Source organism: Salvia splendens, chromosome 1, assembly GCF_004379255.2.
Source record: "Salvia splendens isolate huo1 chromosome 1, SspV2, whole genome shotgun sequence".
Taxonomy (NCBI): Eukaryota; Viridiplantae; Streptophyta; class Magnoliopsida; order Lamiales; family Lamiaceae; genus Salvia; species Salvia splendens.
Genome location: NC_056032.1, coordinates 27044623 through 27059665, shown reverse-complemented (window position 1 = coordinate 27059665; position 15043 = coordinate 27044623). Strand labels below are relative to the sequence as shown.

Below are 15043 nucleotides of genomic sequence, written 5' to 3'. Positions count from 1 at the left end.
AAGTTTAGCTTTTGTTAAAGTTTTGAGTTCGGCTTTGACCGGTAGAAATGAGTTTGTTCCAAATATGTTTATGAGGAAAATAAAGTTGTGAAAGTTATGTCAAGCCAGGTTTTGTTTTGAACTTTGCCTACCTGATTGACTAGTAATGCGATGTCCCTACTAGACCAGGAGTTTCGTGAATTTATTTCACCAGGAGTTTTGTGAATTTATTTCACCAGGAGTTTCGTGAATTCATTTCACCAGGAGTTTCGCGAATTTATTTCACTAGGAGTTTCGTGAATTTATATCACCAGGAGTGTTGTGAATTAATTTCACCAGGAGTTTCGTGAATTTATTTCACCAGGAGTTTGGTGAATTTATTTCACTAGGAGTTTCGTGAATTTGTTTCACCAGGAGTTTTGTGAATTCATTTCACCTGGAGTTAGTCAGATACTACATATGTTCTAGGAAAGATGGATCGACAGATCGCTTTTGATAAGGGAATGGAAAAATGTTTTAGTGTTCTCGGACCTTTTCTTAAAACCCCGAGTTCACTGAAATAGTGGCTTGACAAAACTAGTTTTTCAGTAAAATATATTTCAGCACGTGTCTACTGAGTACACCAAGTACTCAGCCCTGCATATGTTTTAAAAATGTGCAGGTTGAGCAGTGATGACGGCGGGCGGTGTTGAGCATAGACGATGAAGATCCTTCGATAGAATAGTACTCGGATGCGACGTGTCTCCATACACGACGTTATCTGCTCTTGACTCTTCCGCTGCAATGTAAAAGTCGAGGTTGCGCTCTTTGTATCGTGCACTATGATATATATTATTTGAGTTATTTCGGTTCAAGTTTCAGTCGTGCCACAGTTTTCCCCTTTCTTCCCCGCTTCTTTCATCCTCCCCTAGTCGCGATCAACCGAGCTTTCTATCCTTAGAAAATGCGGTCGTGACAGAGTGGTATCAGAGCAATTATCTTTCTGTTCTGAACCCAAGAGTCTTCTTTCAGTCTTAGTCTAGAATCGTACCTCTAGACTAACAGGTTAAACATCGAAGGCTCAACACCCCGACTCGTCATGCTCAACTAGGAAAGCAGTTGAGATTACATTTTCAAAAAAAAGGGGAGATCGAAAAGTTTTATGTAGTAGAGAAAATATATTCCCTCGGTGGGACAGTTTTCAGTTTTAAAGGAAGGTGTTAAGTTTTCCCTTTGATGGACAATTTCAGTTTAAAAATGAGGAAAGTACTTTGTTGTGTTTTGCAAAAGAGCAAGTTTGAGGTGAGAAAATAGTTTTGTTTTCCAAAGTGAAAGTCAGGAAAGACTTTCCACAGTGATGTTTACTGTTAGTCTAGTGAACATGATATCTTTTAAGAGTTGAGTTTTCAAACAACGATATCTGTAGAGTAGAGAACTTAGACGCTTCTCTCAGAACATAGTGTGCTTTAGGATGCATGCCTTCTAGAACATGGTTCGACCTCGAACTTAATGGAATAATTCCCAAGATCACTATTGCTTTCCCGAGCGATAAAAAGAATGAGAATATCAGAAGGAGTAGAGTATGAGAAAGGACTCAAAAGGAGACGATCAGAAAACCAGACTAGAGTTATCAAGAGAAACTTGAAGCGATTCATGGCCGAGGGGCGCAATAGTTGAGGAATTGGTCGATTCCTTCAGTAAAGGTGTGTTAGGAAAACACCACGAATAAGAAAAGGAAACATGAGAATTGGAAGGAAGGTGAATGAGAAATTGAGAATGGTTTGAAGGAAGTAACCAAATTTCGGGAAAAATTTTATTAAGATGGGTAGAATGTAACACTCCGAGTTTTCGTGCACGGATTTTGGAGTATAAAAAAAATTTAGGATGAAGAGACGATTGGACATTAAGGTGCAAGGAAATTTAAGTTTTGAATTACAATTTGTTATAATTTGAAAAATACTTGAGGTGTATTTTTCCAAGAATGATGGAAATACAAGTGGAACATGTCTCGATTCTCACACAATGAGAACAAAATAACAACTAATCCTACTCTAAGCTTTAAAAGGAGCCAACATCAAGCTAGAGGCTTAATTAAGACTTGGTTAAGAGCTATTCCCAACCTAATGCTTAAAAAATTGCTAAACTTAGCAATGAGACAAAGTGAGTGATGTAGTAAATCCCTTCTCTTCTCTTCCTTTATCTTTCTCGATTTCCACCTCCACCAAAACTCCAAAAGGGGCAGCCACTAGGCCTGCAAATCAACACAAAATGGGGTTAGAAAAAGACTCTTATAAGAAAGGAAGGGGAGGGGGCCAGCTCGAATGAACATGGAGAGTAAACAGGCTGAGTTGTACAGCCAAGAGGCTGCCTCATCATGTAGTAAGACAGCCATTTTGTCACATTCCCCTCTTACACCAAAGTAGAGGTTAGGACAAAGGAGCATAGTAGAATGAACCCAATGTTCATACTCAAAATGAGCATGAATCAGATCCCTTTTTCCGTCACCAAGGCTTGGAGAAAACTGCCAAGGAGGGCAGCCCCAAACATTCATCAACTTAGTAAGAGTAGCAGTATCACAAAGCTCGAAAGGGAGCTAAGGAACAACTCAAAATTAGCATCACCACCTCCCAAAAATCAGGCGCAAGATGCCAATATATGAGAGCTATATAAACAAGCCCCTTTTGGAGTTCACAACCGAGAAAGGTCACCAAGCAAGGTAAGTGCAGTGAAGGGGAGGGAAGAGGAGCGAGGGCGGCGAGAGATCGGTCCACAACCGAGAAAGGTCACCAAGCAAGGTAACCCGAAAATACACTCTTGCATCATGTAGACCAAGTAGATAGCCAAGAACATAGAAGTTCAATAGGATATCCAAAACAATAGCTTAATTAAGCAATACACAAGAGGCTTCACAACAGTAGCAAATTGAGGAGATGGCCGTCCACCTCCTCTTAGGCAAACCACAAATAGGAACTTAAGGCTAAGAAGATCTTCACACAATAACAGCAAACTGGATTCCCCTCCCAAGAATCACGAATATAGAAGATCCTTTTACCAACACCTTTGATGACGCAATAGCTCAAAGCAAGAATGAAAAATGACATCAAGTGAAGGGGGTAGGGGAAAAGGATAGATGTTTCGTGCGTTATTCCGTTCGAGCATTTCGCCCTGGTATGAATAAACGTAGTAACTTGCAATCCCGTCAATCTTTCGATCTAGCACTAGTCGTGCTTCACAAGGTTATCCTTGTCTCGTCATCTCATCATCCCTTGGGATTTGCTCTTTTCTATGCCCCATTCGTTCCATCGATACATATATCGTCTTTAAACGAAAGTAATTTGCGCGTATGACTAACCTAGATCTAAGGCCTTTGAAGTCTACTTCTCAAACATATCCCATTCATCATCACATCCAACATGCCTCGTTTCAAAACATTTTACCTTCTTTCTTGTTGAGCGCGGCGAGACGGAATGTTGAGCCTTCAATGAATACTCTTTTAGTCTAGCGAAACGAGTCTAGACTAGATTAAATGAAAGACTCTCGGTCCAGAGCAGAAGGAAAAAGGCTCTGATACCATTCTGTCACGACCGCACTTCCTAAGGATAGAAAGCACGGTGGGTCGCGACTAATGGGGGAATTAAGAAGCGGGGAAGAAGGGGGAAAACAATCAAAGGAGTACAACATGTAGATCAACAGTCGAAACTTCATTATCAAGTCATAGTTTTAGATCACGAAGCAACATAGTTCAAAATAAAAAAAATAGTCCAACGGATTAAAGAAAAAAAACATAGGAGTTCGTAAAACTTAGAGTAGCAGAAGCAATTGAGAGTTAGCTACTACTATGTATGAAGACACAATAGCAACCGGAACATTTATTGAATATGGTCTCGATCCAATGCTCAACATCCTCCGCCTCCCGTCCACGCTTAACCTGCACATAGAGAAAACATATGCAGGGCTGAGTACTTGATGTATTCAGTGAACTCATGCCCGAAATACATTTATCGATAAAATTATGTCAAGCCATCATTGAGTGAAACTCGGGTTTTACTTTAAAAGGCCGAGAAACACTAAAAATCATTCCTTAAGTAAAATAGTGTCCGCGCGGACAATTGTCATCCTCCATCATGTACCATATCTGAACCATCATGTGAAACGAGAATGTGGCCACAAACTCGATCACTGGACCGGCTGACCTAGAGGACGGCTCACGAACCCCATCAGTGCACTAGCCTAAGTAGGGCTTAGCCCCTAGTTAGACCCGAATTCGTTAACCATCAAACTCTAGTAGAACTTTATTCTAGTAGACAAATCAGATAGCCAATTCAAAAACATAAAATACGGCATGACATAATATTTAAAACCACCCTTATTTCACCATAAATATATCATTTCAAATAAAAGAGATTAAGTAATAAAGCCCACCTCAAAAGCTTAGAATTTCCTTAAAAACTTCTCGTTCCGTCTTTAGCGGCCGTGCGAACCACCTTTTTGAAAAATACATAAAGTTCACATCAAACTCGGTAACGAAGACATTTTAGAATGCATGCACTCTAATTAAAATCTTTTAATTCGTTTCCTCGGTTTTTCGTGCATTTTTTATTATTCGGCGGCCGCCTAAGGCGTCGCGTGCGACGTCGGTCGGCCGCTTACGCTTGTTCTTTCCCCTGTTGGCTCCTCGTATTTTTCCACGACGTCGAGAATGAATTTTTTTAAAAGTTATTTAAACGCAACTATTTCTCTTCGAAAATAATATATTATTTCGTACCTTAAATTATTCCGAGAATTAAATAAATAATTCCCCACGATTATATTATCGGCCTAAGGATTTAATTAGAAGGCCCAAGACTTATTCCCCCACCTTATATTTCCAATTTAATTTAAAAACCCCAACTAAAATAAAAAGAGCCCAACTTTAGGTAAATCCTCTCTTAATTATAAGACCCAATCTTTAAAAAAACAAAGGCCAATCTAACAAAAAAAACACAAAAGCCCAATGTTCACTCTCCTACCCCACGTCTCTCTCTCCCCCTCTATCTTCTTCTTCTCCTTCTCTCCTCTTCTTACAAATTTCGTCGCTTACTCTGCCGCTGCACAACGCAGTGGTGGTCAGCCTTCGAACCTCACTCCGGAGCTTGCCACCGGCGTCACTGTAGGAGCGGGATGACTCTGCCATCGCGGTCCGGGCCCGAGGTCGTCGCTGCTGTCCAGTGTTGCTCGCTGGGTCGCCGGGTTACTGCTGTAGTCGCCGCGCCGCAGCCGGAGTCGCTGCTGGTCGCCGACGGCTGCCGCTGGAGTCGTCGTGGAGCGCTGGAGTCGCCGCTGCCGCTGGAGCCGTTGGGAACCGCCGCTGTCCCCGCTGCCGGCAGTTTTCCCCTCCCCGAAACCACTCCGAACAACCCCGATTCAACCAGCAGGATACGTTTTTATCACAAAGTTAAGTTCTTTCGCGTATTCGATTAAGTACAGCGTTGTTCGATTAGTTCTTTGTTGTTAAATTGCTTGAATTGGTTGTGAGAGTGGATGTATGAACAACATGTAAGAATTAACTACTACAAATTCATGCTTTGGGATTGGAAATGGATTATACCTCAAAATGGTTGGACTTGGTGGTGAATGGGTAAGAATGGTGGCAATTCCTCTTCTTTCTCTCTCTCGACTCTCTCTACCTTCGGTTCTCCCTCTCTTTTTTTTGTGAAGTGTAATGTGAGGAAAGGATTGAAGGGCTAAAGTAATAACTTGTGTGACTCTTGGGTGGGAGAATTGAAGGTGGAAGAGGGAAGGTGAAGGAGTTGGGAATTGGAGGGTCTCCATTCAACACCAAAACCGCCGGTCATGAGGGAGAGGAAGAAAGGTTCTTGGGCTTGCTCCCATTTGTTTGGAAAGGAATTTGGGCTCCTAAATTAATTAAATGGTCTTGACCTCAACATATTTTATTTAAATTAGTTTGGGTTCATTTAGTTGAAAGCCCAAGTTGATAATATTATTAATTGGTTAGATTCTTAAATAGTTAGGGCCCAAGCCATTTTTTTATATACTCATTGGACTCTAATTTAATTTGAGAAGCCCAAATATAAATATACGTACTTTATATTCTCGCATTTCTTTCGATAATTAAAATTCACAGAAACTTTATTAAATTTCGTTATCTTGTTCTTCACAATAATTTAGAGAACGCCTAACGTCACAACTTATATTTGGTGTTGTTCCAAATATAATTTCTTCGACTGCTCCTCGATTTACGCACATCATCTTCCATAAAAAATATTCACCTCCCACATCTCATTCATTATGCTAAATATAGCAATATCGTCATCATTATTTCAACGAGACTTTCAACATGTCTCCCAAAGTTCCACAATTAAATCAAAAGGACGTCCCAAATCACATCATCACATAAATACCATACTACATTCCAAAACACATTAACGAGAAACATAGCATGCATAAATATTTTATATTAATTATTTCATGACATGCTTTAATTTAGTACTTAAAAGTACGGGTGTTACAGGGAGAGAATTTGTGTTTGCTCTTATCCAAAGTGGATGCAAAACAAAGACATCCAAAGACTTTTAGATGGGTATAGGAGGGAGGCTTTTTTAAGAGGGCTTGAAAATGGGTTATGTGATCTGGTAAAACAAATGAGGGAGTTCTGTTAATGAGAAAGGAGGCTGTCAGGATGCACTCTCCCCAGAAAGAAATGGATAGATGTGACTGAAATAAGAGGCTGCGAGCTACATTGAGTAGATGCTGATGTTTCCTCTCAACTCTAGCATTTTGTTGTGGAGTTTCCACACAAGAATGTTGAGCTATGGTCCCATAGGTTGAAAGAAGAGAATGAAGGTTAAATTCAGGTGCATTGTCACTTCTCAAGACCTTAATTTTCTTGGAAAATTGAGTGTGGACAGTAGAGAAAAACTGAGTAAGGACAGATTGTACCTCAGATTTGTGTATGAGAAGGAAGATCCAAACAAATAGTGAGAAATCATCAACAATGGTTAAGAAATATTTGAAACCATCGTGTCTAGGGGTAGAAAAAGGTCCCCATACATCATAATGAATCATATCAAAGATTTCAGATGAAGTGTATTTGGAAAAAGAGGGAACATGTAGAACTGGAAAAAAGAGTGATGAGAGGGGTAAGTTTTACTACCTAGATGAGTGACAGGAGCTGTGTTGCCATTAGGAAGGTTTACTGATGCATTTGCTATTGGTGAGGTAGAGTTGAATAGAGATTGATCATAGCATACATGGTGAGTAGCTCATGTATATAGGATCCATGTAGATGAGCTAGAACATGATGATGAAATAGAATTAATGGATGGGGTGAAGAAAACTGTACCAGAGAAATTGTTTGAGGCATGAGTTGATGGTTGAGCAGGGAGATCATTGACTGGAGTAGTGGCTGGAGGAGAGGAATTTTGGAGTTTATGGCTCTGCAAGAGGCTGATGAGCTGTTGATATTGATCAAAACTTGGTAGATTAGCAGTGTCTTCAACAAAGTTAACAGACCGTTGCTGATGAGAGTTGTGATTTCCAGCAAAACCAGAAGACTGTGAAGGTTTTGCAAAGCCAGATGCTTGTGGATACTTTCCATATCCTCTACCAAATCCAGGTGGAAAACCATGAAGGATGAAACACTTTTCAACCGGATGGTTAGTTCTTCCATAATGAGAGCATAGAAATTTGTTATAGCCTCTACCAAAAGAGGATGCTGCATTAGCAAAGGGCAATTCACTTGTGACTGGAGCTCGAGCAGGGGCAGAAGATGTGTTATTTCCATCAATTGATCTCTGTCTCTCTTCCTGAATCACCAATGAGAAGACCTTAGATAGAGAAGGTAGAGGAATCATTGAGAGAATATGAGATCTAAGTTGAGAAAAAGATGCATTCAAGCCGATGAGAAATTGCATAGTGCACTCATTCTCTTGATGTTGATTCCATTTGGAAGCACTGTCACAAGTGCATCTAGCACATGTGCACCAGGAAGTAGGCTGAGTGTTTTTGTATTCATCCCAAAGTATACAGAGATTGGTGAAGTATGTGTTAACATCAGAAGATCCTTGAGAGAGATCCATGAGTTGCTGTCGAAGTTGATAAATCCGAGCAGAATCAGCAGTGGAGAAACGCTCTTTCAGATCAAACCAGATCGCATAAGCATCATCGAGGTAGATGATGCTCGAGCATATTTGTGAAGAGACAGAGTTGAGGAGCCATGAAATCACCATGCTATTGCAACGAATCCATGGCTGATAAAGGAGATCATCACGAGCTGGCCGGAGAATGGATCCATCAACAAATACAAGCTTATTTTTGGCAAGGAGAGCAGTGCTGAATGATCTGCTCCAAGCTGCATAATTGGATCCTGTAAGTTGTTGTGGAACAAGTGTGATTCCTGGATTATCGCTCGGATGAAGAAAGTATGGACTAGATGTGTCCTCTTTAGGTAGCTGAGCAACTCGATTGCGATTATTCATTGTAATAGTGAGGAGATGAGGGAGATCAGAAGGTGAGATCTGGATATGACGAAGCTTGGAGAAGGAAATTTGAGTAGATCAGAGAAAGAGATCGAAGTATTTGAAGATGATCTAGAGCAGATCAAGGAGGCGGAAGCATTTTGTCACTGATACCATAATAAACTCATGAAGATTAACTTCATGAACATAAGAGAGATATAGAAGATGAAGAGAAATGATATTTGAGAGAATGATGAAAACTTTATTCAATGAATTCCAAAGTGTACATCACACCTTACATTCGGTGCATAGAGAGCTAACCAACAAACATAACTAACTAACTAAACTTCCAGTTGTCACTAACTAACTAACTAACTTCTAACTTCTCTTCACAATCTATAGCCGAGCTTGAGTGTAGATGAGGTGAGGTGCATGGTCATTTGCATGGGGCTGCAGCTGTATGATGAAAATGATGAGATAGCATCATTAATAAGCAGCGAGCAGTCCTGCCTCCGTGAGCTCTCGTTGGTGATTGAAAAGGAACGATGGCGCTGGCTGCCGGAGAGCGTGAGAACACTGTAATAGAGGAGAGAAAGGGCGCTTGCAGGTTTCAACGGAAACCTGGCGATGCCGACTTGAGTGTGGTGGTGGCAGAACGAGAGAGTGGTAGAAAGGGATTGAGAAATTAGGGATTTGATTTTGGAGACATGAGAGAGATAAGGAAATTGGGGAAGAATGAGGTGAGAGAGCAGAGGAATACGTGGGCGTGTGTGGATGTATTCCGGGTTTGGATCTGCTGCTGTGTCTTCAAGCACTAAAGAGGTTGTTCTTAGGGGTGAGTATTCGAGTTTCGGTTCGTTTTTTTCTCAAATAGAACCAAAACCAAATTTAGTTCAAAACCCAAATCCGAACCTGAAAAACCGAAAAACCGAAAATCGAACAAAACCGAAAAAACATATATATTTATATATATATTAATATATAATATATTTTATTTTATATATCTATAAAATATAAAATTAGTAGAATATTTATATAATACATATTGTATATAATATAATAAAATAATATATATATATTACATAATATAATATATTAAATTAATAGAATATATATATACATATATAATATTATATTTAAAATATAATTCAGTTATTTGGTTTTTGGTTTTTTTTTTCGCCCGAACAGAACCGAAAAATCAATTTTTTTGTATTTTTAAAACCGAACCGAATTTCAAAATTTCGGTTTGGGTCGGTTCGGATATTTGATTTTTGGTTTTTTTGCTCACTGCTAGTTGTTGTCTCACACAACATACATTTTAATTTAAAAAAATTAATATTTAATATAATATTTTAATATTATAATATATGATTAAAATATAGTTATTTGAGACAGTAGCCCACAACATATATTTTAAATTAAAAAATTAATAGTTTATATATATTATAATATTCTATTATATGATTAAAATATTGTTGTTTGAGATATCAGCCCTGGAGCCACATCATAGGATCCAAACCCAGCTGTTCTTGGAGCCACCACAGGGGATCCAAACCCATGTGCTCCTAATTTTGTTCTTTTCTTTATCCTTTTTTTTCCCTCAGACTGTTTTATTTACCAATTACTCTTCCTTTGGCCAACTATATGGACGAATAATTTTAGTTGGTAATGGGCTAGAATTTAAAGTTTGGAGATGTTAGTAGTTAACTTTATTTTGTACCTTTGACTAAGGCTAAAAATTTAATAAGTTGTTGGGTTCCCATTTTTAATTATTTCCAAGCCAGACTTTTAATTCACGAATTCACTTTGAGAAGGAGCTAATGACATGAATTTTTAGGACGCAAGCGGCCGACCGCGACGGCTCGAGTGGTCGCAATTAATCAAAATACATAAGTTTATTATATAATTACGTCGAATTATTTATGAATCGAATCTAAAAATTTCTACGAACGAGAAAAGAATTTCAAAGCCTTGGAATGGATGCATCTTAATTATTTATTTTGACTCCTTGTGTTGATGAATGTATTTTTATTTAATTCTCAAAAGGGTTTTCACCACAAGCGAGTTGAGGTCGGAGTGGAATAATTAGATTGAGGAAAATAAGCGTACAAGGGAGGATTTCTTTTAAATAAGGACGATGTCCTAGTTATTTTATTGATGTGAACGTTAAATTCGAATATGTTTATCATGTCGTGTTTTTTGTTTTATTGTACCTATATGAAGTGGTTTTGCCATGTTTGTTTAATCGAATTCGGATTCTATTAGGGCCGCAAATCCTACTTAGATTAGTGTACACCAATGATAGATCGTGCGCCATCTTTTAAGTCGGCTGGTCTAGTGACCTGGAGTGTGGACACATTTCTAGTCATGTATGTTCTTATGACTTGTACACCTCCATGAATCCATGACATTCAAGTACAAAGCCTAAACATTAACTACTGCAGCCTAGACATGTCCATGTGGCTTTAACATGATGAATTTCCTTTTCGATGCTTCTACAACAGTGTCCTTGTAGATAATATGTGTTCCGCATTTCAAACATATATCATCATGTATTTTGTGTCTTTTTCAAATAAAATTTATTAAAGGCATAAGTTAATATAATATGACTTTGTTCTTACATCTACAAATATAGTGTTGCAAGTAAGAATTGGTAACAATCTCTCTCTTCTTTGGTCCAAGTGGGCTGATACGAATAACACCTTAGTTTCCTTGTTGGATGTCGGCATGTGTGCTTTCCTCATGATTCATTCCTTCATTCTACTCTTCAGTTGGTTGACCAAGACCAGTTGTACTTCTCTACGGTACGTGTCTGGAAAGCATCCTCTCCAAGCTAAAACGTAGCTTCCAAGGCAGAACAATAGGAAATGACAATGTCGTCGTGTTGCAAAAAAAAAGTTGATGTGTAATACCCGAAAATTTGTGGAATTTTATTCTTTTAATTAAGGATGAAATTTTTATGTTTTTGTGTTTAAAATATGGTGTGGAAAATATTATTTGTGTTTATTTGATTGTTGTGGATGTGGTTTTTTTTCTACCTAGGCAAATTAAAATGGAATTAAGTAATTAAGCTATGAATAAAAACTCCTAATTAACAAATTAAATCCCTCCCTCCCCAATTCTCTCTTCTTTTTCGAAAAAAAAACCTCCCCCATCACCCCATGATTCTCTCAACCGCCCCCACTCCCTCATAACCGATTTCCCTCCCCCTCTTTTCCATTCGTTCTCTCTTCTCGGTCTCTCTCTCTCTCTCTCTCTCTCTCTCTCTCTCGCTCTCTAGCTCTCATCTCTCTCGAAGTGTGCTCTCACGGTAAGCTCTCGCCCCTCTCTCTCTCGGTTTACCTTTCCCCATTCATCCCCTTCTCATCATCATCTTGGCTTCTTCAAGGTGTTACGCTCGTACGTTGTAAATCGGTGTAGGGAAAGCTTCGAATTTACGTTTGAACTATCCAAGAAAGGTAACCAAACCCTAACCCTTGTTTAATTCGAAAACTCATGCATATAGGACGTTTTGGATGGTTTAGATGCTGAATAGGGTTTGTGGCTTTGTGATATGGTTGAGCATGTTTTTGGTAGTAACTGGCAGTGGGTTCCGACCCCTTTTTATCTAAGCAAACGATCTCCGTTGCGTACGAATTTTGAACTGTATAAAGGTTAATGTGGCTTCTGTGTGGTGTGTAATTTTCAGCCTCTTTGGATGTCGTATGAATTTATTATGATTTTTGCAAGTAAACTGCGCAGTTTCGCGAGTTGTATGTTTTTGGGAGATGTTTTCATGTGCAATTGGCGTGATTCTGAGTGCTATGTTTTTGTGATGAATGTGGGTGTGTTTGACCAAGAGATGGCTCGGGAAAATCAGTGTTTGGTTCGAGGGTTTTGCGTGGGTTGGCCGAGAGTTTTAGGGGCCGGCCTAGGGCAGTGTTGTGGGGGGGTTTTGAAGGGATGATCCCAGGTGTCTGGGTGTGTTTTGGGACGGAGAATGTGTGGTGTGAATGTTGTATAGGGTTTGAGAATCGGAAGTTGGAGGAAAGTGAGTGTGCACGGGACGAGCCAGGCGGCCGAGGTGCCGAGCCAGCGGCCGAGGTGCCGAGCAGGCGGCCGAGGTGCCGAGCAGGCGGCCGAGATGCCGAGCCAGCGGCCGAGGTGCCGAGCCAGCGGCCGAGGTGCCGAGCAGGCGGCCGAGGTGCCGAGCCAGCGGCCGAGGTGCCGAACAGGTGGCCGAGGTGCCGAGCCAGCGGCCGAGACACCGAGCCATGTCGAGACGCCGATCCTTTTTCCGAGTTTTTCCGAACCTTTTCCGAGCCAAGTGAGCCGTTTGCACAGTAAGGGTATGCCAGGACTTGGAGTGCTGTGTTCGTGTGTCGTGTGCGCGTTTTGGGTACGTCGTTTGCGTGCGGGGTGTGTTTCGAACGTGTGACTTTGTGTGTTTGTTTTGTAACATGTTGTTAAGTGTATGTACGTGTAACGTGCTAGATGTTGAAGTCGTCCACGTAGGAATCATGCATTGGCGTTTAAAGTCTCGTCTCTTCTGACTCTAATCATGATACAATTTATCTTTCAAAAGGGTGATCGTTTACGAGGAAAGTGTGGTTGAAGAAGGGAATTATTTTAAAAGCTAAGCAATCGAGGTGGGCTTTTCTACCCTACTTTTACGTGGGTTGTTTTTAATACGGACTCTGTTCCGGAATTGTTTATGGAGGTGGACTGTTTGTCTTGCCAAATGTTTTGATTTGAAACCTATCTGAAGTGGTTTACCACATATGTTTAATCGAATTCGGGTCTGTTGGGCTGCGAACCCTCAGGCTAGTGTACACGAGACTGGGTGCCATCTGAGAGCAAGTTGGCCGGTCTAGATGACCTGGGGTGTGGCCACGCCCCTTGTCACCGTTTGGATCAGATAGTGTATGATTGAGGGAATAAGGGTGGCAATATCGGAAAATGACTGCGCAGTCGAATTTATGAAATATATTTTGGTGTACTTGGGTTATTTTCATTACACTCAAAACCCCAATGTTACACTGTTATGGCATGACAAACTATGATTTTGGCGTGTGTCCACTGAGTGCAATAAGTACTCAGCCCTGCATGTTGTTTTCTTAATGTGCAGGTTGAGCGGCGATGGGGAGGACGGATGTTGAGCAGTTAAAGTCAAAATGCGTTTCACTTTGTTTTGGATAATGTCGTGTCGTCATACCCGGCATTATCTGTCTCTTGATCTTTTTCCGCTGCTTGTAATCCGAAACAATGTTTTCATTTAAACTCTGGTTACTTAAACTTTTGAAATGTCGCTACAGTACCTTGTTTTAAAATGAATTTCCTTTTATTAAATGCCTTTGGGTCAAATATTCTTGTTTTTCCCCTTTCTTCCCCGCTTCTTTACTCCTCCCCTAGTCGCGGTCCTCCGTACTTCCTATCCTTAGGAAATGCGGGCGTGACAGAGTGGTATCAGAGCCTAGGTTTTCTCTTTCTGCTCTGGACCCAAAAAATTCTTTTTCTGACTGGAGTAAGTTTTCAAAAGTGTCATTGGCTCAACATCCGACTCATCGCACTCAACCTGAAATGAGGTAATGAAAATTTCGAAATTTTGGAAAGTATATGGAAGTGGAGGAAATTGTGATTTTGGTGTTGAAAATGATTTTTATGTAAAGTTTAAGTAAATGTTGAGACATGTGGAAGGGTACAAAGTGATGTGGAAAAGTTGGAAATTATTTGAGTTATGAACTGTTATGGTGTTATGAACTGTTCATGTATGATGAACTTATATGAAAGCATGTGGCTGATGTGTGATGATATGATGACGTGATTGTTGATGTGAGCTTTTATGGGAGAATGTGTTGGCCTTTTGAATGTTTGAACTTAGACGTGATAGAATTTCACTAGTGCTTTTTGGACCTATAGTAGATAAGAACGTTTGGCCTTTGAACACCAGCGGGCTTGGATTTAGAACAGCGATACGTCTGCATACACATATCTCTCTCTTCTTCGGTTATGCACTCTGTTTTTTATACGTGAGGCGATTGTTTCTGTTTTTCTATAGATGGCGCGTATGTTCCGAACCGCGTGACGGAGTGATCGCGATAGACTTAGGGCACAGAGGGTGCTCAGGGATTATAGAGTGTACCGGAAGAAGGATCACGTACCGTTGATCGAGTTCGTGGCACACTTCGACACCCTCTGGAGGGCAGCTCAGGAGTTCGGAGTGACAGAGCATGACGGCATTGAGAAGCCAATAGATTTGCTTCCCGATAGCTGGAAGGAGTGGGCCGAAAGAAAGGCGAGGAGGTACACGTGGCATGAGCCCGCTACCGATGACATGGTGGGTGACATGGCTGGCTTTCGGAAAGCCGTGTATTGTGCACTGGTGGACTCTCGAGAGGAGCAGCCCCCACAGGAGGTGGAAGAGAGGGTCGTGTATCAGGACAAGTATGTGAGCATGTACGAGGGTGAACAAGGGTATGAAGATGATTATGAGGAGGCTCTGCCAGGGAACTCCGAGGAGGACGATGACGAAGACCCGGAGGAAGGGCCTATGGATGAGGATGATAGAGTCGTAGTCTAGAATTAGAATAGTTCGTTGTCTTTTCAGTTTTTGCTTTCAGTACGATCTACTCTTGGGAACAATGTTGGCC

General features: G+C 40.6%; 1 protein-coding gene and 1 long non-coding RNA gene across 4 annotated transcripts; one reads left to right on the top strand and one right to left on the bottom strand.

Annotated features, from left to right (window-relative positions):
- Positions 1-2031: 2031 nt before the first annotated feature.
- Positions 2032-9168, bottom strand: LOC121804034. Of its 3 annotated transcripts, XM_042203592.1 has the most exons (3): positions 7301-9168; positions 4381-4442; positions 2032-2209 (listed from the first exon to the last, which is right to left on the bottom strand). In XM_042203592.1, the coding sequence occupies exons 1-2, from the start codon at positions 8433-8435 to the stop codon at positions 4423-4425; spliced, it is 1155 nt and encodes a 384-aa protein (XP_042059526.1). In that variant the 5' UTR covers positions 8436-9168; the 3' UTR covers positions 2032-2209; positions 4381-4422. The 3 variants fall into 3 exon arrangements, with proteins under 3 accessions (XP_042059526.1, XP_042059521.1, XP_042059528.1); XM_042203587.1 differs by lacking the exon at positions 4381-4442; XM_042203594.1 differs by lacking the exons at positions 2032-2209; positions 4381-4442 and adding an exon at positions 3849-3886.
- A 2519-nt stretch (positions 9169-11687) lies between these two features.
- Positions 11688-13707, top strand: LOC121805100. The gene is made up of 3 exons (XR_006051255.1): positions 11688-11872; positions 12979-13042; positions 13522-13707. It is a non-coding gene; the product is annotated as an uncharacterized LOC121805100 (long non-coding RNA).
- The last annotated feature ends 1336 nt before the right edge of the window (positions 13708-15043 follow it).

Bases quoted from the DNA above. Each gene is read 5' to 3' on its own strand.
- LOC121804034 (XM_042203587.1), bottom strand. From the start codon at position 8,435: ATGAATAATCGCAATCGAGTTGCTCAGCTACCTAAAGAGGACACATCT. The intron at 2,210-7,300 runs GTACAGTTTTCT...GTTGATTTGCAG, and splicing joins TGCCTCAAACAATTTCTCTG to GCCTAGTGGCTGCCCCTTTT.